Raw genomic sequence first — 24,155 nt, 5'->3', positions numbered from 1 at the left:
GTAAGGCTTTAATGGTAAGAACTAGCTCTTTATATTTTGCTCGGAAACAAATTAGCAGTCAGTGTAAAGATTTTAAAGCCGGTGTAATGTGGTCTCCATGGGATGTCCCAGTGACCGACCTGGCTGCCATATTTTGTACCAGTTGAAGTTTCTGAATTAAATATACAGGCAGCCCCAAATACAGCACATTGCAGAAATCAAGCGTAGAGGTTACCAGCGCATGCACCACCATTACCAGCTCCACATGTTCCAGGAATGGGCATAGCTGGCGAGTCAGCCGAAGCTGATAACAGGCACTTCTCACCATTACCCCTATCTGGGGCTACAAACTTGCTCCTTCGGGGCGGGGGAGTGCAGCCCCATCCAGAACTGGTTGACATACCTCAATACATACCTCAATTAGGACCCTTCACGATGAGCACCTCTGTCTTACCTGGATTCAACTTCAGCTTGTTCTCCCTCATCCAGCCTGTTACCGACTTCAGGCAGTCAAAGATAAAGCTGTTAAAGAGATAGGGTTTGGGTGTCATCAGCATACTGATAACACTCAGCCCCAAACCTCCTGATGATCTCTCCCAGTGGTTTCATGTAGATGTTAAACAGCATTGGGGATAGGACTCCACATAATAGTTCCTTTTTCACGGAACAACTATCAGCGAGCGACACTATGGAACCATCCTGAGAGAAAGGAGCGGAACCACTGCAGAGCAGTGCCCTCAACTCCCTCAGGCAATCCAGAAGGATTACCATGAATGTCAAATGCTGCTGAGAGGTCCAAAAGAACCATCAGGGATGCACTCTCCCTATCGGTTCCCAGGTGAAGATCATCCACCAAGGCAATCATGGCAGTCTCAACTCCATATACCTCTCTGATGCTGGCCTGAAATGGGTCCAGGTAATCAGTTTCATCCAAGACTGCTTGGAGTTGAATGGACACCGCCTTCTTAATTACCTTGCCTCCAAATGGTAAATTTCTTACTGGACTGTAATTATTGAGCTCTAGGGGGTCAAGGGAAGACTTTTTCAGTAGTGGTCTAACACTTGCTTCCTTCAGACACGATGGGAAATTACCTTCCCTTAGGGAGGAATTAATAATATTCAGCAAAAATTGCTTTACCATCTCCCCTCCCTGGACTACAAGCCAGGATGGGCAGGGATCGAGAGGCAAGTTGTCTTTTTGACCAAAGCAAGCAGCTTTTCCACATCATCAGGAGTCATAAGCTGAAAATGGTCTAGTTTAATCATGCAAGCAGAGTTGCTGGACACCCCACTGTTGATTTCTGTCGTCACAACAACATCCAAGTCGGCTCATATCCGAGAGATTTTATCCGCGAAAAACTCATTAAAGGCATCGCAGTGAGCTACCAAGGGCTCTAAGATCAGATTCGTGTGTGTGTGTGTGTGTGTGTGTGTGTGTGTGAGACTCAGTTCCCTAACCACCCTGAGCAGCTCAGCTGGGCGCGGGTTTGTGGACACGATACGTGTAGAGTAGAAAGCTGTCTTCGCTGCATGTATCGCCACTTCATAGGTCTTCTAGTGATCCCTATGAGGTATCTTGCTGGATTCAAGTTGAGTTTTCCGCCATCAGCACTCCAGTTGTCATCCTTGCTGCTTCAGCTCCCTCAGTTCTTCTGTAAACCATGGAGCTTGTTTGGAAGTGGGTAAGAGAGGACATCTAGGAGCGACTGTGTGAATAACCCTGGTCAGATTTTCATTCCAGGGACCAGGGACTCGACAGGATTGGTGGCAGCACCAGCCAAGAACCCCCTCCAAGGCATTTTGGAATCATAATGGGTCCATCAGCCTTCCGGGGAGGACCACCTTAATTGATCCTCCACTCCTGCGGAGGTGGGTAGTAGCCGTGATACCAGCCCTGACCAGACAGTGATCTGTCCATGACAACGTGGAGACAGATAAAACCTCTACCCACAGATCATTCTCCTGATTCGAGCAAAAGATCAAATCGAGCATGTGACCAGCTTTCTGTGACAGCCCCTTGACCACCTGGGACAGACCCATGGTTGTCATGGTCGCCATGAACTCCTGAGCTGCACCTTGTAGTAGCCATTTGGATGCGGAACATAATAAATGGACATTAGGCATTATGACAGTCTTGCTGCTGCTCTCCACTTTTGTTTTAAAATGTTGGCTAGATGAGTTTAAAAAGAGTATAACATGATGACAGTGAGGAGTTGCCTTGCTCAACACCCACTGTGATACAAACAACACCTAATAGCACCTATGAAACTCACCCCGCTACATTTTACATAGCTCATATTACATAGGAATGAATACAGCAGTGATGAATGCAGTGTCTGTGGGAAGGATTTTACCTTTCCAAGTTCAAAATACTACATTTTGAGAGATGAGAAAAAAGAATAGCTTGTAAACAGTAGTGCAACCTTGACAGACTGGGTGGACATCTGCAAACCGAGCCCAATCAATGTGAAACAAATGTCTGCTTATTTTACCCCCACTCCACTTCTAGCCCAAGAACTAATAATGCGGAAAGCCCTATAATGTCATAGTGAATATTTTCATTGCCGATATTTTGAACATTACTACATATTGTAACTGATCGTGTGAATTGATCATGTGAGTGAGAAAATAAACTCACCTGTTTCATTTTTCCTAGAGATCCTAATTTTTCCTCATTTATTTCTTTGTATTTTAGGTATCCTCCAGGGGGCCTACCTTGGATGCTAAATCTGTAGCACATCTTCAATCATGGTTGTTTCAGGATTAAAGGCTGTCCCACTGTCATTGCCAAGGCTTTTCTTTCTCACTTTTCACCTCTCTGCATCGCAGAATATTCTTGACTACCCCGAAGATGAGCAACAGTGTTCGAGAAGAGAGCACCCTGTGATTTCTTTTGAAGGTGAGAGACCTTCCCTTTCATTCCCTCTCCCTGTTTTGAGAAGAAGCCATTGATGGCACTTTGGCTAGCAACCTTCAGGACACTCTCCTGTTATTTCTCTTACAAATCATTTTTCTAACCAAGTGCAGCGGGGTGGGGCTTGTCCGATAGCATTTATTACACACGTATTCTGAGTCATTCCAAAGGGTGCAAAACTAGCTCTTTTGAAAGTTAAAACAGAGTTTCTCAAAATTCTAATCAGCTTTCTCCTTTGGTAAGTTAGCATCCATGGTCTTTTTTTTGAAATGATGGCTGTTTGAGTAGATCCCTTTCTCAGTAGAATGTGGTACAAGTTACTGTAAACATTAGTTAATGGGCTAAATGGAGATCTATTCCTTCAAGCTGTATATGTTAGGGGTCCTTTTTCTGTGGCTACAGATGCACCATGACCCTTAGACTATGGTTTCCCAGATGGTAAATGGGGAATCCATCAGATTCCCAAGGATCCCAGCTGATATCAGAGTGGCGGCTGGATGTGTGACTCAGGTAGAAATGTTTTCATTCTTCTCAAATCCCCATTCTTTTCTGTAGAATCCAGAATTTATCTCTACAGGATCTGATCTGGCCACTGCCCATCATGAGTGACATGTTTTCTTACCCTCTAATATTGGACAATGCTACATAAAACTCTACTGTTGTCTATGCAGAGTGATTTCTCCTTTGCAATTAAGAATATAGGCAGATATGTGTCGATTCTGCATGCTTTTGCGCCCAGTGTTATAGCTAAGAATGTTGGCAAAAAATTGGGGTGGGGGAGAAGTTATATGAATATTTGGCAGCGACCGACATGGGATCAAGAAACAGTTATTGTTACTGGAGAAGAAGAGAGTAGTGTTCAGGACCCTGAAGGTCATTTTTCTTCTTGAGCTTTTACCAGATATTGCCAACTTGTTTTTTAAGATTTTCTCCAGAACCATCAAAGCTAGACAGTTGCTTTTCTTTGGAAGGCAAATGAAAATAAAAAGAGCCAAAACTTTCAGGCTGCTTTATCTCAGGATGCCATTCGGTGCCATATATTAGATGTTTCACTTACAAGGTAAGTCGAAAGATGTGTAGAATACATGCATTCTCAGTTATCACTATATCAGAGAGTCCAACAGGTCAGTTTGCATTATGTAGGGAACAACATTTCCCTTTTTCGGCTCCTTTTGAACCTGCTGTATTTTGCATAGCCTTCATATCGATGAAACATTGCCGCCTGTCCTCTTGTGTTTTGTGTGTGTGCTGGCATTGTAGCATCCCCAAGTCCATTTTCCAATTTTAATTATTTCTGAAATAGTGATATGTTGATCATCCTTTCCCTTTGGCATACAGGAGTGTGACTGTAATTATATTCTCCAATGAGGACAAATGAGAGACTCTACCTATGGCCTCTTGGCAATAGGAAGAAGGAGAAGTCAAAGGCTTGGAGACCTTGCTGACCTTTTTGGGCACATCTTTGTAACACCTGAGCCTCTCATACTTGGAAGTGAATTGTTGCTGCTGTATTTTACAATGCCCGCAGCCTTTTTTGTTGCTTCTTCGTGTGTGTGTGTGTGTGTGTGTGTGTATTCCATTAACTGTTTTTAAATGGATTTAATTAAATTAGGAAACCTTTAAGTCTGCATAATAAAATGCTGACTCTAACCTTGATCCTGCAGAACCAAGAAATAAGCCATTATTATTATTATTATTATTAATTGTTTGGTAAGTCAGACCGCGTGCTTTATTGGGGAAAAGTAAAAGGCTCTGGGAATTAACTGAGTTAGAGAACCTGATTGGCTGTTTAAACAGATATTGTTGCAACAAGCTTGGAACTGGAAGCAAAACTACATGGGCTCTGAATTATTTTAAATACAATGACATTTGTGCCTTAAATAGATCAGGTTGGAAAGGATTAGTTAGAATGCATTAATTTTGTGCCTCAAGCGAATATTTTGTTTTCTCTTGCTGTATTCTGTTGTTTTGTTGTTATTGTTTGGATTTTGTATGTTTCTAAATTGTTTATGAGAGGTGCCTTGGGCACTAGAAGAGGCTCAATAAATTGCTTAAAATAGATATGTAAGCAAACCAATAGAAGAAGTCTGTACAGCCCCAAGTGCTGTTTGTGTTATCACAGCTACGTTGCATCTATGAGCTACCGGAATACCTCTAGCTTTCTTTCTTTGTTTTCACGCACCAGTTCCAAATGATCAGCAATGGGGAAAGTGTGGTGTAACTTCCTGGGTTTTTTGCGCAATGCTAGTAGCTTTTGGGAGGAACTTCACTTGGACCAATTAGAACCCCCCCCCCCCCAAGAAGTAAGTTGTGCAGTGGCTGCACCTACTTGAAATCCAAATCACGTGGAAACTGCTCCGCTTGGCACAGCTTCTCTAGCTCTGTTTGCTTGCTCTCCTTCATGCAATTCCAATCTCATGACGGGGGAGAGGGGGGTATACTCATTGGCCCTGTCCCCTCCATTGCGTTCCTGCCGGCCTGCCCCTGCAGCCCCCACGTGTCAGGGCTGAACTTCTGCAGCACATCCCTACTCACACAGTTGGAATCACATGAGAGGGAACAAATGACTAGGGCTTCCGTGGTTTAGATTTCAAGCAGCCACTCCACAGTTGCTTGTATGGGTGAACTGGGCCTCATTCACACACAGAAGGCTGAGCCCCAGGACTCTGGGTAGTGCAAAAGAGATTCCATCTGCTAAAACCGGGCGATTCAGGAATGGTTGTAGGTGGAGCCTGGATGGGGGTGAGGGTCAGACTGGACTGCTGCCCATATTGATTGAGATGTGACATAACCTTTGCAAAGTCTGGGGCCAAAATAAGGCAAAGCTTTGTACCTAGAAAGAGAAGGTGGAAATTGCAATATGACAAGCTCCAGCCTGTCCACATTTGGATGGTTCATAGTGGCCTGGCATTTCTTCTTGAAATGCCATAATTTAGGCCAGCATTCCCTGACCTGGCATCCTCCAGATGTTTTGGACTACAGTTCCCATCAGCCCCAGCCAACATGGCCAATGGTTGGGATTATGGAAGTTGTAGTCCATAACATCTGGAGGGTAACCAGATTGGGGAGGGCTGGTTTAGGCAGAGATCATCATGGTGGTGCATAGGCTGGGGGTACATGTGATGCAACACAAGAAGGGCACGCAACACAGTAAAGGGAAGGGGAGTTGAGGGCGTGATGTGGGAAGGGGAAGAGGTGCGATGCAGCACCAGTGTATGTACTGTCTTGCCTCAGGCGGTGGGAGAGCTTGTGCCGGGGCTGTATGCTTTCTTTTATTTCTTTATTTAAAGCATGCACACCCTGGCTTTTCTATGCAAATGCTCAAGGTGGCTTGCAACTACAGTTAAAATAAATAATATACTGCATGCATTGGCAAGAGAAAAGATTGGCGATCAGGAGATGAGCACCTAAAAACGAAACAACAACAAGATGTTGAAAGCATCAACAGTTTGACAGGCCAAATACCTGTTGAAAGAAGAAGTCTGGAAGGCTGGGGCTCGGGGAGCCTTCCCCAAAGTTCCTCTAGGCATGACTACAAGAGGAGGCCTTGTGTAGTCACAGGAAGCTGTCTTTATACTAAGTTGGACCATGGTTCCATCTGGCTTAGGATTGTTGTACTCTACACTGACCAGCAGCGGCCCAGGTGAGCCATGGACTCATTTGGGTATTTGAGCAACTGCTGTGGGCACCACCACAAAATGCCTGATCAGTGGATCACCACTTTCATGTCTACCTATCCCATCTGTGGATCTTAGGCTGTGTCCTATTCAGCAAAAACTTTTCTTTCATGTCTATTGGACACGGCAATGTCTCTTTAGTAAGACATTGTCTAATTCAGCTAATTGCAGGCAGTGCAATACAGCTAATGTTTCTTTAAACACATGTTTTGGCAATGTCCAGTAGTTGCTTCTTTTTGCAGGAAGGTTATTACACAGAACATTTTTGTACTGGAACAGTCTTTAATATTCACTGATGTACAGACTCTTTTAAATTATTTACCTGTCTTATGAAAATTAACGAATGGTCAGCGTAAATGGATTCTCTGCACCCTTTTGACGCTTAAAATACTGATATTACAACACTGGAAAGATAAACACTTCCTATAATGCAATGAACTGAGGACCTTACAATGCTTTCAGTATTTGAACAGGTGGATTATAGACGCCACCTTCAAATGGATATGCATTTGGATATTTGATCCGTTTTTGCTGAAGCCTATGTATAGTTGCTAGAAGGTTGTATGCATCTCATATGTATTCATTTCTATGGATATGTACAAATCCATGTACTTATATTAAAAATATGGGGGGAATTTTTTTTTTAAAAAAAGTTTTGCAGGTGCCTGTGGGTGCCATGTTGGGGACCCCTCCCTCTAGGATTTCAGACCGACGTCTTTCTTAGCCCTACCTGGAGTTGCTAGAGATTGAACCTGGGCCTTTTGCACGCAAAACAGGTGCTGTACCACTGAGCTATGGCCTCTCCCAAAGTCTTTATATGGATTCTTGGTATTAACATAACACAAACACAACACTGGGATATATTAGCCATACCCTTCCAGGGCTGTTTGCTTGTGCTAAGTTCCTGTGTTCAGTGAATTGCAAAAACTTAGTATGAATACTGTCTGCTTTTAAAACTGAGTAGTGCAAGATAAAACTGTGCCTTTTCCTCTTTGCATGTTGATCGGTTGCTTTTAATGTGTGTCTTTTTCTATCTCTGCAAACTACTTAACTGCTTAAAAAGTGCTGTGGGCATTCCTCTGTGTCGATTACTGCATCCAACAATAATTAACTTGCTAGGATGTCAGCTTCTTGGAGAGCATGTTAATTTTATTTAGAATTGGTTAATTGAATTCCCTCTTGGCATTTCCCTTTTAGCCTCCATTGTTGTTGGACAACTTGACAGGCAATCTTCTATTTAAGACAGGTAGCAAAGATATAACTGGTGTGTTCTTTGAGCAAGGTTTATTTAGAAAGGGGCTACTAATCGAGAGAGGTGATGAATCAATGTGATATGGCAGCTTTTCAAATAACTACTAGGTCCTTTGAAAAAAAAAAATGAATGCATATACTCCTGTGTAGGCTGTTAGTGGACTAAGGCTGTAATTTTGTCCACGCTTACTAGGGAATAAGCTCCATTGAGCTCAGTGGGGTTTATTTCTGCACGAGCATACAAAAGATTGCCCTGCAGAAGAAGGAGCCCTCCCCACACACTATACTTTGTAAATCTTCTCTGTCTGGTCCCCAGGAGGCAGCTTTTACCTGCCAGAGGCAACCAGGTGAATAACGAGCAGCAAATAGCAGTAGCCTGCAAAAATGTTCCCATTTTGCACTTGGATCAAGCTCAGATAATTTTCAGAGATATCTGAATTAGGAGCAGATTCTCTTTAGTGCCTTTAAATGAAAACATCCAGTATATTATTAATTCACGTTGCTGCATTATTAACCATTTTTTCTTTGTTCTTTTATACAGACAATGGTAAGTTGTCACTTGTTCATTTGCATCACATGGCTGTTTTAACTTTGGAAAGAATGAAGAGAAGAATGGAGTATTGTTACAGCCTGGGCTATTTTTTTAAAAAACATTATTTATTTATTTAGTTTAGCTGGTTTGGTACAAAGAAGAGGCTTACGCCGTAAATGGCTCAAGTGGCATCCTGTTCCAGACATGAAGGAAACATTTATCCAGCTCTGCCCTGACTTGCCTCCAACCCATCTGACCTTTCCACTGGAAAAATGTTGCTCCATTCCTTAGGGAAGGGCAGCTCTGATGGACCCTAAGGTGCAGTGGCATGTAGGACCTGACCCCAAATATTTGTCTTTGCACGGGGTGAGTTCCCAGTGTTCATGCAAGGAGATGAGGATGGCTAGGGCTTTCCTTATATAAAACTGGCTGTTAATTTGTAATTCTTCTGCAATATTTTAATGCAACCAAACATACCTCAATTCTTACAGTTAGGAAAATGTAAAAGATTCACATGTAACGTGTTTGTGTGTAATTTCCAGCATTCTGGACTAAACGTTCAGTCACAAAAAAATGGGGCTGTGACACTGTCACTGAGGAAAGGCTGCCTACCAACGAAATGGAAACCAAAGCTGCTTTAGTTAATAAGGCTGACAATACGATGTTTCCATAATGCTGATTCATTTATCAATTAGAAATTAAAATGTGGGCGTACAAGAAAAGTTAAATATGAGCTGTTTTCTGTTAAAAGATGTGTAGTGTTGCTAGTGGCATTGTAAAATAAGTAAATAAATATTCCTAATGTGTTATGATTTTCGGCAGACAATAGATCCACGTTTAGTTCAATTTTGAATAACTATTACTGGCTTTATTTAGATTGGGAATATCCCCTGAATTACGAAATGGCAAAATATAGCTGCATAGGCACTGGGTGGGGATTTCAGGGTGGGTGGCTACTGTCTGTGCAATGTCGACCATTCTAAGATGGTACCATATCACACTTTTGCACTGGACTTGTGACATACTTGCTGAAAAGACTGACTGCCATTTTTTCAGCAGAAAGTGCATGCATTATTCATTTACAGTATTTATATTCCACTTGTTCAGGTTCTTAAAGTGGGTAACAATAATAAAATCAGATTTATAAGTGGATGTTACTACCGTCACAAGATCATGGATTCCTTCAAGTGTATCCAAGCACTAGACAAGATCACTTTCTAACTATTATTATCATGCTGGGCAGAGAGTTCCTGAGGCAAGAGAGGCAAGCCTCTACTTATTTATTTCTTTCTTTTTTGGTTACATTTATATCCCACCTTTCCGCCAAGGAGCTCAGGGTACATTTATTATTTTATTAATTTATTTAAAACAGTTGTGTTTCTATATCATCAGGATCTCACTGCGGCTTACAGATAAAATAAATTTAAACAGTGTAAAAAAATAAATAATTTAAGGGAGATATCCTATCTGGAACGATGGTTGTCTCCAAGCCCAGGGGCAACCACCTATCCAATGCAGTCGGGGAGGAGTGGTGAGGAGCAGATTTTCTCCTCGCTTCCCCCCCCCCCCCCCCCGCGCCCCAGCTTTCACGGCTAGACAGCTGATTTCGGTTCTCTAGCTGTGGGGCCTCAGAATGTGGGAAGTGGCAACCAGATGACACATAGGATGTTGTCATACTGGCATTTCCGACCGCCCCGCCCCCGGGAACGCCCCATTTTCGTTGCTTCACACTGCCCTTACAAGCGCGGAGCCAATCCGCGCTGCCTATGAGACAGTGTGTGGGAGGGTCAGTTCTCCAGGAACCGACCTCGGAGCACAGGCCTTATCCTATGGCCGTCTAGCTGCAGACTAACGACCATAGGATTTCACCCTAAACAGCTAAAAACATATTAAATCATTAAGGGCGCAATCCTAACTAGATAAGTAGCTGCCTCTGACCTTGGAGGCAACCACCTATCAAAGCAAGGCAGGAGAGGCGTGGGGGGATTGTTCCCTCCGCGCCTCTCCTGCCTTGCTATTTTTCGCTAGACAACAGTTTTCAGCTGTCTAGCAGCGACAGGGGGGCGACCGGGAGAGGAAGCTGCTATATGACACATTGGATGTGTCGTATGCACAGCTCTGCTCTCCTCACCCCGGAACACCCCCCAGCCCTGCCCCTTTTCAGTCGCTCCGCGCTCTTCTTCCAAGTGAGGAGGATGGGGCTTCTCCGCATTGCCTCAGAGGCAGTGCGGACAAGGGGGGTGGTCAGCTTTCCCGGAACCAATTTTGGAGCATGGGCTCCAAGGTCGGTTCCCGGAAATGAGTATATCCTATGGCCCGCTAGACAGTGTCTAGCGGGCCATAGGATTGCTTTCTCCTCTAGCTAATACCAGTTTAAAATCTAAAACAATAAAACAGTTAAAACAGTGTACAAATTCTGGGGATCCAATTAGCCCTCAAAGGCTTTGGTAAAAAGCCATGTTTTAACTTGGCGCTGAAATGAAATTAGTGTCTGCGCCAATTGGCCTCGGGGGGGGGGGGGACATTCCACAACTGGAGTGCCACAGCAGAAAAAGCTCTCTCTTGCGTCTCACCGTAGTGTATGTCTTGCACTGGTGGGATGCAGAGGAGGGCTCCTCCAACAGATCGCAATCCTTGGGCAGGCATATATAAGGGGAGGCGCTCCCTCAGATAGCGAGGTCCCAAGCCGCTTGATCCTCCTCCACAACAGCCCTGTGAGGTAGGTTAGGCTGAGAGTCTTTGACTGGCCCAGAGTCACCCAGTGAGCTTCAAGGCCAAGTGGGAACTGAAACCCAGGTCTCCTGAGCCCCAGTCCAGTATATTAACCACTACACCACACTGGCTCTCTTCACATGAACTGTCTTTGGAATACTAGGAGCTCTTGATATTAAGAATCTGGGTTAAGGTCCAACTGCCAAAACCTCTGACTGTTCCTTCTCCAACAGTGTAAAGGTCCTTGGGGGCACATTTCTTTAGAGTCCTCTCAGCAGTCCTCCAGGTCTTGCTGCTGGCTCCCCTGCTGCTCTTGCTAGATGGCATCAATGGCTCCCAGCTCTCACAGCTCTTCAGGTGACTTTTGGAGGCACTGGGCAGGGGGAGGGACAGTGCCCTCTCTCCCGCTCTCTTGCTGGGGTTGTTGCTTCACCAGCTCTGCACAAGGGAAATGGACGTGCTTCTTGCTAGAGCAGGGGTACAGCTCAAGGGCCAAACTCCACTTCAGAGCTGTCAGGGGCTGCATTCCAGTGGCGGGCGGGGCCAAAGGCAAAAGGGGCCGGGCCGATTTTTTATTTAAAAAAATACTACCATATTCTGGCTTCAAGCTTTTGCTGCCAATAACTAAGCCTGAGGAAAGGCATGTCAACCTTTTAGCATTGGGGCGGGGGGGGGGGCGGGAATTGCACAAAAGCTGGTAAGCCACCAAATGATCTGTCATTGTGGCAGCGGGGACGGTGCTGGGGAACAGGGCATGGTCCTCTGGGGAAACCTGGAGGGCCTAATTGGGGCCCCCCAGAGGACTGGATTTGGCTCCCGGGGCTGAGGTTCTGCACCACTGTGCTAAAGCAAGAGAAGGCCTCTGAAACTACTATGACTAGGATGTCCAGTGATATACTTACTGAGACAGGGCCTCTTGTCTGCGTGCCCAAAGAAGAGCATGTGTATCCTACTGTGTGTCACAAACGTAGGCAAGGCTTAAGATCCCCTGTACGCTACCTGGCTGAGAATGTTGCCAAGACAATTGAGCCTCGGGCTGTGTGGACGATTACCCCTTTCGGTCAGGGATGGGCAACTTGTGGCCCTCCTGACGTTTTGGTCTACAATACCCATCAGCCCTAGCCAGCGTAGCCAGTGGTGCAGGGTGAGGGGGGTTGTATCTCAAAACACCTGAAGTTGCCCACCCCTGCTTTAGGTGTACATCAGTCTTCCTAGAACAGGTTTGTCAGAGACTTCCTGTGCTGATAGCACAACAGTAGGTGTCGGGGTCGGAGTTCAAACCCTTTAAATGTGGGTTTCACTGACAGTTGCTCAGCATTAACAGCAGATAGGGTGTTTGAAGAGCGTGGAAACAAATTCGCTCCCGTGTATTGTGTTGCGCTGCTTTTCAGGTTTATGTTTTAAGTTTTGTGGTTTAGAAGCAATTTAAACGTTGTACTTTGAGAGTCACTTGACTGAAAAGCAGTGCAGAAATACTTTCATAAACAACTAATAGTAAACGGAACTCTGGGCTGAATGGGACGTGTACTAGTAATCTCCTGAACCCATTCCCACCTGGCTAATTCCTTCTACCTTTCCCCCCTTCCTCGTTCCACTGTCAACCGCCTCACTTCCCAAACACCATTCCATGCTCCCCCCAACTCTTTTAATTCGGAGCTTACAAGAGCAAGAAGAGATCTCCATATGAGTTGCTCCCTCTACTGCGTCTGTTTCCTGACCCTTTCCCTTGTTGAATTGTCTCTTTGACTCTAAATCCGCCAGTAGGAAATGCCCAGTTTTAATACTGGGGAAGTCTTCAAAGTGCTTAATAAAGAAAAGAGAGAGTACAGGATTTCTGACACCTGGGGCTCAAAGAGAGAAGAGGTTAGGGGGCAAAGTCTCAAGCCCTTTGGCAGAGGACAGGGGTGTGGTTCCTATGTACAGGTAGTTCCCTAGGCAGCTGCAGTCCAGCAAGCAGGATTCTCCATAGATCCTTTTCCTGTAGAGTCCATTGGTGGAGTACAGAGAGAGGTGCCTGAGGGCTGTGAGTATTGCTCTTTTGAGGGCCTATGCTGGAGGAGAGTCCTATCAGTTAACCTGTCCCTTTGCCAGTCCAGACACTCCATAAGGAGAGCAGGAATTCTGGCTAAAAGTAAACTGACAAATCAGCAGCTGCAGTGGGCACACACTTGACAGTGTTGCGGGCCCTTTGAAAGAAACCCATAGGCATTTCATTATGGATTTCTCACCCATTAAGAAAACAGCATGGAATGTTTTAATGTGAAAATGAAAAAGGAGAAAATGATGCTGATAATTTCTTCTTCTGTAGGGTTTATTTAATGTTTGTGTGGAAATTATCACAAATAAAGCCATAAATATATGTCATTTGGAGAAGATCCCCCCCCTTTTGCAGGTCTCTCTCTTTCTCTCTCTCTCTCTCTCTCTCTATATATATATATATATTAAAGCAAGTATTTCAGAATAAAAATCACTAAAGTCATCATCATCGTATTTTTTTGCTGCCTATCTGTCTTTGAAGTTTTTAGACACTAAGCATAAACCATGATGAGAGATGATAAAAAAAAATCTCTGTGTTGGGCCAGACAGACCTGTGGAATAAAAAACAGATCTGGGAAAACTGCCCTTCATTCACAAAATTCTCCACAGACAGGGAGTCAGTCATGAACTAGAGAGAAAAGGAAGATTTTATGGTGAGAATTAAAGAGGGAAAGTGATTCAGTGTTTCTCATAGAGGGGTGAAAGAGATCATTTCAAAGAGCTGAGGCAGTATAAGGGTGACCTCCAACCAAGGATGAATCACAAGAGGTCAAACAAGGAAGCATCCAGTAATGGAGAAGAGGGCTAATGTTAAGGAAGGGTGTGCGTGTGAGGCAGCACACTGAGAGTAATTGAAAAAAAAAGGCGCATGCTAGAATGGGAGTGGAAGCTAGAACTGAAGAGTCGTAAACAAAATTTCACCTAGGGGTACTCCCAGGCAGTTTAATCCATCTCTCTATCAGCACAAAATGTTAGCATCATGATCGTAAATGACTTGCTTGTAGATGCATCATTCTCTGTTTTGCATGTAGAACATGCTTTATACAAGATATATATTCGGATTTGGGCCTAGGTTTGGGATTTTTAAAATCATCTTAAATCTGTGGACAAATCAAGGTGTGCATCTTCTTAGATACCAATAACTAGCCTGCGGTCTGCCCGAACTTTTTAAAAACCTGAAATGTGTTTTTGCGGGCAGTGATGTGCTGCTGTACAACAGTGCATATGGAGTTATTTTTAGTGGCCATCACAACGTCCCAGAGCATAATGCTGAAGCTCAGCCAGTCTGGGCCTGGTCAGAGTCTGGGCCTTGAGTTCCACTGTGGAAAAATGGTGGGATCCAAGCGTAACAAAACATATAGTGCCACTGCCAATTGAACTGATCAGTTTCCCCTACTGCATTCGTTCTTTTGAGGATATATTGTTCCAGACAGTGTACACATGCTTTGTATGTATAATAGTACAGGTTCCTTCCTGACATCTTAGGTTGAAAGGAACTCTGCTATCTGGTCTGCAGATCCTGGAGGATCACTGATAGAGTGGATGTACCAATGACTTGACTCAAGCTGCAGTCTTATATACACTTGCATGGGAGTAACTCCATTGAGCTCAATGGGACCTTCTTCTGAGTAGACACCATGCGCAGGATTGTGCTGTCCTTATACAGACAAAACGCCAGGGGGAAAAGCACAAAATTGGAAAGAATTTTTTTAAATGAATATTGTGCACATGTATTTATTTTCGTTTACTGTACTTTTAAACTTCCCCAAAACCAAAGTTCTCTGGGTGGGGTACAATATATCAAAAACATACAGTACAAATATTAAAACAAAAAATATGTAAAAAATAAAAAAGCATAGAATAAAACCAAGATAACGTAGTTCTTAAAATGCCTGGGAGAATTAAAAGGTCTTCATCTGGTGCTGAAAAGTCCATAATGTAGGTGCCAGGTGAGCCTATCTGGTGAGAGCATTCTGCAAACAGGCTGCCACCACTGAAAAGGGCCTCTCTCTTGTAGCCACCCACCTCGCCTCATTTGGCAGGGGCACCTGGAAGAGGGCCTCAGACCCTTAGGGTTTAGGTAGGTAAATATGGGAGGAGATGCTCCCTCTGGTAACCTGGCCCCAAGCTGTTGTATGCCTATTCATCCATCAGATTAAACAATGGAAAAGGACAGGCTGCAATTCTCTGCTCATTTATCTGGGCGTAAGCTCAAATGAACTAAGATTGCTGGGAGAATTATCAACAACCTCCGATATGCAGACGATACCACCCTAATGGCAGAAAGCGAAGAGGATCTCAAGAGCCTCTTGTTGAGGGTGAAAGAGGAGAGTGCAAAAGCTGGTTTGAAACTCAACATTAAAAAAACTAAGATCATGGCATCTGGCCCCATGACTTCCTGGCATATAGAAGGGGAAGAAATGGAAGCAGTGACAGATTTTACTTTCTTGGGCTCCAAGATCACCGCAGACGGTGACTGTAGCCATGAAATTAAAAGACGCTTGCTCCTGGGGAGGAAAGCTATGGCCAACCTAGACAGCATAGTAAGAAGCAGAGACATCACCTTGCCGTCTAATCAAAGCTATGGTTTTCCCAGTAGTAATGTATGGCTGTGAGAGCTAGACTATAAGGAAGGCTGAGCGCCGAAGAATTGATGCTTTCGAACTGTGGTGCTGGAGAAGACTCTTACGAGTCCCCTGGACTGCAAGGAGGTCAAATCAGTCCATCCTAAAGGAAATCAACCCTGAGTGCTCATTGGAAGGACAGATAATGAAGCTGAAGCTCCAATATTTTGGCCACCTAATGCGAAGAGAAAACTCCCTGGAAAAGACCCTGATGCTGGGAAAGACTGAAGGCAAAAGGAGAAGGGGACGGCAGAGGATGAGATGGCTAGATAGCATCACGGATGCAATGAATATGAACTTGAGCACGCTCCGGGAGAGAGCGCAGGACAGGAAGGCCTGGCGTGCTATGGTCCATGGGGTCACGAAGAGTCGGACACGACTGAACGACTGAACAACAACAACAAGCTCTGTATAGCATTGCATTCTTAAACATTCTGGTAGTGGAGGAGAATGGCTGTAAAACGTAGCTGCAAAATATTTTGTCTAAAGTATTGCGAGCACTGTGTAAGGAATGTTGTGATAACATCTAGTACCTGTTTTGTAAGTGTAACCCAAGTACCTCTGCATTAGATAGGAGAAGTGGGCAGGTTCAGTCTTTTCTGACAGTGTGATCACCATCCATATTTGAAATAACAAAGAAGAGAAACAACAACAGAGATCAAATTTAAGTTTATATTGAAATACAAGAAATAATTCTCACTGATATACAGAACAGTGATACACAGTCAACCGATAGTAATACTCTTGATTTTATTGACAGTCTGGCTGGTATTGCTCCATAGCAGCAAAGCAGTTTCCTTCAGCTATTACAGAAGAAAAAAAACCAATGAACTCACAGTTTTTTTATAGCTGTTGCAGTTTTCTATTTTAGGAATCTAAATCTTCATTCTTAGTTGCTTGTATCCTAAAAACAAATAACGCAGGCCTGTGAATGATATAATAGGGGCAATCTACATTACAACTTTTAGCTGGTTTCAAACCGATTTATCTAAAGGGATCCTGCAGTTTCATGAGGGTACTGAGAATTCTTTGCTAGAGACCCCTGTCCCCTGCCCAAGCGGCCCTTCTTCCTAGAGCTACAATTCCCAGAATTCCTGTATTTGGTAGCCGTAATCACTAAAAACAGGTTTGAAACTAGTTTAAAGTAGTGATGTAGATTGCCCCTTAAGTCTGTGGGCCTTCCCTCTGGAGCAGCTTTCTCTTCTTGAGCAAGGCTGGACTGCTGTAATATTCTCTTTACATACATAATTCAAATATATTTGTCTAACAATACTTAACTATGTCTTCTAATATAGGCAGATACACACTTTACAATATTACAAAATTATGACTCTGCTATTAAAAGTCTATATTAATCCCACCCAAACAATGTCTAACCATTCCCACAAATAATCATTGATCCTTAATTAATAATTTGGTCCCAACGCATACCTAAAAATAAGCAAAGCAGGCCTATGAATAACACAGAGTCTGCAGGCCTTCCCTTTGGCGCAGCTTTCTCTTCTTGAGCAAGGCTGGACTGCTGGAATCATCTCAAAGAAGCCAGCCCACCCAGAAAAGCGCTTACTGAGCATGCTCCAATAGCTGGTTCTAGAAAGAGTGGGGGGGGGAATAACCCCACCCAGTGCCAGCAAACATGGGCATGCTAGATTTACCATTCTTCTAAGAATGCTGGGAGCAACAACTGAAGCATGGCTTACATAAGGTGTAAATTTCAATGTGGAAAACCAAGGAGAAGAGTACAAATTGGGATTGTACAAATTGGGCAAGGAGGCTGTGAAATGCCTAAGCAAGTAATACCTAAGCAGGTCATGGTGAAATACCTAAGCAAGTGATTAGAAACAGAATTTAAAGAAGCTATTTGTATACATGTTCCCTAGTCTGTACAATGTGGACTTGCCCTTACCTTGCATCCTTTCCCAACTTTTTCAGAACTGAAAGTGCCCAGAAAGGGATTAGTAGAGCCAAGGAAGTTGGGCTTTGTTGGATGGGAGGAGGGGTGTGTGGGGGCCCCTACAAGGCATGCTGGAGAGGACTGAGGGCATACAAGGCAGAGGGAGAAATGGCAGTGACATCTCTGTATGTGTGTTGTAGCACTTGGCCATACAGAAGCCTCAATATGCAGCTCATAAAATCTTTGCCTCCCTTGGAGACTACTGAAAATAGAGTGCTTATAAAAGTACCATACAGTAGTTTCTGATTAAAGCCGCCTGCAGAGTTTCCTTTGATCCCCAGAGTGTCATTTTCATCACTGCTGGGTGATGTGTGTTTACTTTTCAAAGTACACCTAACAGCCCTAGCCAAGGGTAACCCTCTTTCTTGGAATCTCAGTATAAGCAATCACATCCTTTTTTTTTTAAAGCATATTCTGAATTGAGATGCTAACTGTGATTTTCAGAAGACCTGATTGTGACCAAGCAGAGACACACCTGTGATTTATTCAGCGACTACACATAAAGATTGTTTGTTATAACACTTAGCACCACTATTAATAAACCTGTGGAAAGTCAGACGTGTTTTGAAAATATGCTGGATTTGTTGATTTATGCTTTGCACAGGGAGGCATGGCTGTTTTGTGCAGTCTACACAATGTTAAGACTTAAAAATTCATAATGTGGTGTTGATTGTTGAGCAAAACACACTTTCATGAAATTATCCAAAGCCTATGAAACTGAAGGAAGCAATTGGTGATAATGGAAGAATGGCTTCCCAAATGGAAGCAGATTATTTCAAATAGGCAGTTGCTTTATGTACAGAAATCTCCTGTCTGGGAGATTAGCATTAAGAACATAAGAAAAACTATGCTGGATCAGTCTATTGAGTCCAGCATTCTGTTCACTCGGTAGCCAACCAGCTGCCTGTGGGAAACCCACAAGCAGGACTGGAGTGAAATAGCATCCTCCCGCTTATATTCCCCTGCAGCTGGCATACAGCTGGCAGGTTTGCATTATATCTGTCTATGGCTCCCAATCCATTTTTCCTTGTCCTTCCTTTCCTATTTAGTGTGATCCAGTTTTAAGACACAGTACGTTGTACTTGGAATTGGTAGAACCAAATTCAAACTCTCCTCCTGTTCCCATGTCTTTTTTATCTGCTCCCAAATAATTTTAGGTTTCTTCCGCACTTTATCTGTAGAATAGCAGTATTGATCTAGTTTACAAAGTTGATGTGAGGATAAATAAGACTAAGGGAAGTTGTTACGCACCCAGATATTTAAGGAGTAGTGTGGCTTATAAAATCTGTATTTATCCACTTGATACAGTGGTGTTTGTTTTCTTTTTGGCAATTGAACCTGACATGTTCAGCAATTGAACATTTCCCCAGATTTGGCCATTTTCCCCCATAGACTAAAGCGGGGCTTTCAGTCTGTATGGGGAAATTTGCATATGTTAGGAAATTTGCGCAAAATTGAACTGGGAAAGTTGTGCAAATTGAGTGCGAGTGCATGTCCGGCAATTTGTGAACATTTTCAGCGGACACATGGTTGAGATAGCAATCTCATTTGGGACTTTGATCAGGGCATGCTTTGCAAGCAAAAACAAAATTCTCATACTTCCTTTGTTAAACATAACCATGCAAAATATCACATTCTGTCTGTGAATAAAGAATACATGGTACAGAATGGCCCAATACAGCACAGTGGAGCTCAGTTTTGCATGAGCACTCTGTTCAAACTCTTATTGCACCGTGGATTGCCATATGGAGAGCAGTGGAGCATACTTGGAGAAAGAAAAAGCCAAGTCCAACCTGTGTCTTAAGGAGTATTTTAAATAGATTTAAATAGATTTCCTTATAATCTTGGTTTATTACACAATTTACAGTGATGGAAATTTGCATTTTTGCCAGGTTTCCATCTCTTGTCTACTAGAATTTGACATGGGCTATGAAACGTAGCTGTCTTGACAGAGTAAAGTGTTGAGTTCACATACACACCCACATATTATTTACACAAACAACCTTTTAGAATGAAGTAAAGTATTTTTATTATAAGAATTCATTCACACAAACCTTTCATACTTGATACAGAAAATAGAAGGAAATAGCTAGACTTACACTAATCTGCCAGCAGAGGCTATGTTCCCCCATTATCTCAATGAATAAGTCTTCTTAGATTCTGGATAGCAGGCAGGCCCTCGCCCATCAGGTAAAATTAAGTCCTATGCCAGCCCTATGTTTAATACCATACTTGGTAACCATTATGATTTAAGCCTACTGATTGGTTATTATAAGGTGGTCTAGCTTCATTTAAGCCCTTTACTCAATATCTAAGTGCCTCCCTCCAAGAAAAATCATAACTGACGTCTTAGCTAATTCCAGAGAAACTCAAAAAGTCCCCGATTTCTCCTTAAGCATCTTGTCTCTGTATCCTATGTGTCAGGGTGGAAACTGAGCCGATAGAACCCCAGAGCAGTTCTGATTCTGAGGAGGATCAGCAATCCATGGGAGAGGAGCCAGCTCATCCCTCACAGGCACAGCAGCTGGCAGAGATTCCTCCTGCCAGCATTTCCTGAGACAGATAGTGACCCTGGCAGTGAGCAAGTGCGGGAGGGGGGCTTGCTAGTCGCTCGACGCAGACGCAGGGAGCGACAAGCGATGGAGGGCGCGGAAAGGAGGCGTAGTGCCCATTTGGCACGCAAGCAACGGCCACGTCCCGAGGACCCAAGGGAAAGAGGGAGGATCTCTCCCTAGCCCATAAGTTCAGGGTCTTCAAGTGATTCTCCTTCAAACGGGGATCAACTGCCTACCTGGAGCATAGGCTACACTGCTGCTCATTGCTTAGTCGCTGGTGATTAGCATCTGAAAGAGTCTCATTATGTTGTAAAAGGATTAAAGCCTTGTAAAGAATCCTTTCATCTGTGTCTTGAGTTGGCTATTGGAGTGTACTGAAATAGGCCGCTAGGGCGTTCCTGACACTATGGTTGGCAACATATCTAAAAAAGCCACAAGCTTTTCCCCAGAAATCTCCCTCTTTTTCAAAGTCAAAAGATGGCTCTGCTGTCTAAACAAGCACGTCCCAAAATTCACTCTGGCACAGACGAGGCCCACAGAACCAAACTTTTATCAGGCCTACCCATGTTTGATTTTAGCTAGTCCATCCTATACCTATCTTGTGCTATCTTTGTTGCTCCTATATGTAAGCAAAATCCTTATGGCAGGTTCATATAGCTGTTTGCCTGAAAATGAATCCAGTTACAATGCCTTATAAGCTTCTAACAACAGGTAGTAGCAAAATGCAAGATGTCTCTATGGGGAAGTAGAACCAATGGAACTGTGGGTCTCCTGGATGATTGGGTGGGCATATATGGCTAGCTGTCTCCACCCCTCCCCCCAATAGGTTGGAACTAATTAACTGTCAGTCTTTGGATATCATGAATGCAAGCTGGAGACCGGGTGGGATGGGTGGGATGCAAACGTGAGGGAACAGAAAAGATATTAGTACCTGGGACTGCTTGCTGTGAATTTATCTTGTCAGGGTGGAAAGAGCTTCACTGGCTGTAGGTCTGTTTCTGAGCTCAATTCAAAGTGCTGGTGCTTCTTTATCGTGCCCTACATGGCTTGGGGACCAGGTACATAAAGGAACAGCTGTTCCTGTATCAACCTGCCCATACACTGCGGTCATCTGACAATGTTCTTCTCTGGGTGCCCTGGCACTGTCAGAGGTGGTGTGGGTGGCAAGCAGGGAGAGGGAATTTGTTGTTGTTGCATTCTCGCTCCCCAGGGGAGCTCACCTGGCACCTACCTTGCTGAATTTTAGGCGCCAGGCAGATATTTTCTATATTTTAAGTACTGCTGTGAATTCTGTCTCCTGCTCTTTTAATTACTGCCTTATTGTTATTTTGACTTGTTGTACAGTTTATCGTATTTTATTGTTTTAATATCTTGTAAACTGCCCTGAAATCAGTGACAATGAACAGTACAGACATCCTTTAAAAACACAATATAAAAAAAAGCCTAGGTGGCCTGATCCATACCCATATCCTCAGCCTAGAAGCAAGTGCTATTTAGAACGCTGAGGAGGAAAATTATTTTCATTGTTTGATGAATGGAGAATGTGGGTCTTCAGGCATAGAATATAAGCACCTCTTTATGATGGCTAAATTCTTTCTCTGATACATACATACACACAGAGAGAGATGGGGAAAGGTCACGTGACTCCTACGATTCCAGTAGTGGTTGGGGTATTTTCAAGGCAAGGATTTATTTATGCCCACTGGGTCTGGCAGGTGCCCAGCAGTGTAATATGTTTTGCTTTATTACCGAAGTGTTTATTGTTGAATCAGCTTTATTTTATGACAGTGTTCTCTGATATAAATCTCTAGTCTGAAGGCTAATTAAAGGGGTTGCTGAAGGTGCTTGTGGTTCACCTGGATTTGTATCCTCAGGGATGCTTTTCCTTTGACTGCTTGTGGGTATGTCTTTCAAGGTGTTCTTATTGTTTTCATTACGCCTTTCAGCACAATGGGTCTCCTGCAGGGGGGATTACAGTGTCAATTGACAGTCTGTAGATTACACGCTTTCAGTGCTGACATGTCAGACAAACACTGAAAAGGTGAGCTTTGCTTTTACCAAGGAAGCAAGCATTTTAGGCTGCAGTCCTAAGCACATTTCCTATTGACTAGGTCCTGTTGAACAAATAATCAGACCCAGTGTAAGCCAGCTGCCTCTGTCCATTATAGGGTTTAAGAGGGACTTGACGGAAGTAGAAGATTCTGTCTACAAACTCACTTCCATTCACTCTTGCCCGGGGATACAACAGTCTCCTTTAATTTCATCTTCACAATACAAAGCCATACAAGACCACTGGAAGCACATATGATTGTCATGGGTTCATATTTTGATACTAAGCATGTTTACTCAGACAAAAGGCCCATTAAACCCTGCTTCAAGCTCTATAAGCAACATAGGAAGCTGCCTTTTACCAGGTCAGGCTATTGGTCCATCTAGCCTAGTATTGGCAGTGGCTCTCCAGGACCTTGCATAGGGGCATTTGACATCACCTGCTTCCTGATCCTTTTGACTGGAGATGCTGGGGGTTGAACCTGGGACCTCCTGTAGGCAAAGCATCATTGAGCTATCTTTTCTGTGGAGTCCTTGACTTAAACTAAGGATGCATGGATTTTGCAGAATCCATTCCGTCTGTGTTTTGCAGACTGTCAGGTGCCTTTTGTTCCATCTGCCACTCATTGATGGAATCAGATTTTTCCCGATTTCCTGAATTTGTGCAACCCCTCCCCCCGCCCCGCATGTGCAGTTTCATGCTTTAGCCTATGAGGGTAATACACTTTTTTGGCTGGTGTTTTTTTATTTTACGTATTTTTTGATGCCTAAATTTGCATAAAATTCTGGGGAAAAAAAATCAGTCTGCAAGTTTGCAGAATCTGCATGACTTGGGAAAAGCTTGTCCACTGTGGAATCCGTGGGTCGGATTTATAGAAATCCAAACTCATTTGATTCTGGTGGATTTCTCGACATCCCTAACTTCAACTAGTGATCCTCATTCCCAACTGAAATGAAGCTTCATTACATGAAAACATATTTGCTTGCATTCATTCATTATCCTACATCCCCCCTCCCTCTGTCTCTTCCAGTGTTGATATTCTAAGTTCTTAGGACTAAGGACCTATCTTATTGTCTAGATAACCCATTAAAGCACCATATAGGTTGATGGCACTCTAATCATCACTACCACCATCACCACCACCACCACCATCATCATGGGATCCTTTCAGAACTGAAGCCCTCCACTAGGAATTGCTAAATATCTGGAAACATGTATATATTTGTTAAATTTGTATCCTGCCTTTCAACCAAACAGTGCTAAAAGTGGGTATCAGCAATAGTATAAATACGAAAAAACAGTATTAAAATACAAAGTTTTTTTAAAAAGACAAAGTTAAACGTCACTAAAATCAATAAAAACAACCAATTAAAATGATTATGAAAAATATATTGAAAAACACATTTTTCAGTATATTTCAAGTCAGCTTATGGGCCAAAGGTCTGTTTGAATAAAAAGCATTTTTGCCTGGCTGTCATCAGAGGTAGGGATAGACAGGCCTTCCTTGGCCAGGAGTTCTAAGGCCTGGGAGCAGCCACTGCGAGGTCTCTCTCTCAGTTTCCTGCCAAATGTGCTTCCAATATTGGTGGGACAGAAAGAAGGGCCTCTCTCCTTTGGATTTAACCTCAAGCCAACTCCAATTCAGTGTGGAAAATTCCTACAGATTTCAAAATCAAGAAAAATATCCATGTTGGACTGCTAGTAGGAAGCAAAGGCAAGCGATATACAAGACTGTGTTGGACTTCTGCCTAAAAATAAAAGATTGACAAGTCCTTATTTATTTCTTACATTTATATCCCATCCCTCCTGTAATGAATTCAGGGTGTGGTGTACATGATCCCACCCAGTTTATCTGCACAACAACCCTGTG

General features: G+C 43.4%; 1 protein-coding gene across 2 annotated transcripts in view; it reads left to right on the top strand.

Annotated features, from left to right (window-relative positions):
- Positions 1-24,155, top strand: part of SEMA5B (semaphorin 5B) — a 511,039-nt gene that overhangs the window by 282,174 nt on the left and 204,710 nt on the right. For both annotated transcript variants that reach the window (XM_084807291.1, XM_084807299.1), the window contains one exon: positions 2,675-2,878. In XM_084807291.1, coding sequence (XP_084663417.1) covers positions 2,728-2,878 — 151 coding nt within the window. In that variant the 5' untranslated portion in view covers positions 2,675-2,727. The remainder of the gene's footprint in view (positions 1-2,674; positions 2,879-24,155) is intronic.

The sequence above is a fragment of the Heloderma suspectum genome, chromosome 1, assembly GCF_057233095.1.
Source record: "Heloderma suspectum isolate Gila_16-S chromosome 1, 16-S_ref, whole genome shotgun sequence".
Taxonomy (NCBI): domain Eukaryota; kingdom Metazoa; phylum Chordata; class Lepidosauria; order Squamata; family Helodermatidae; genus Heloderma; species Heloderma suspectum.
Note: the sequence above shows the minus strand (reverse complement) of the source record. Positions and strands in the feature narration are given on the sequence as shown.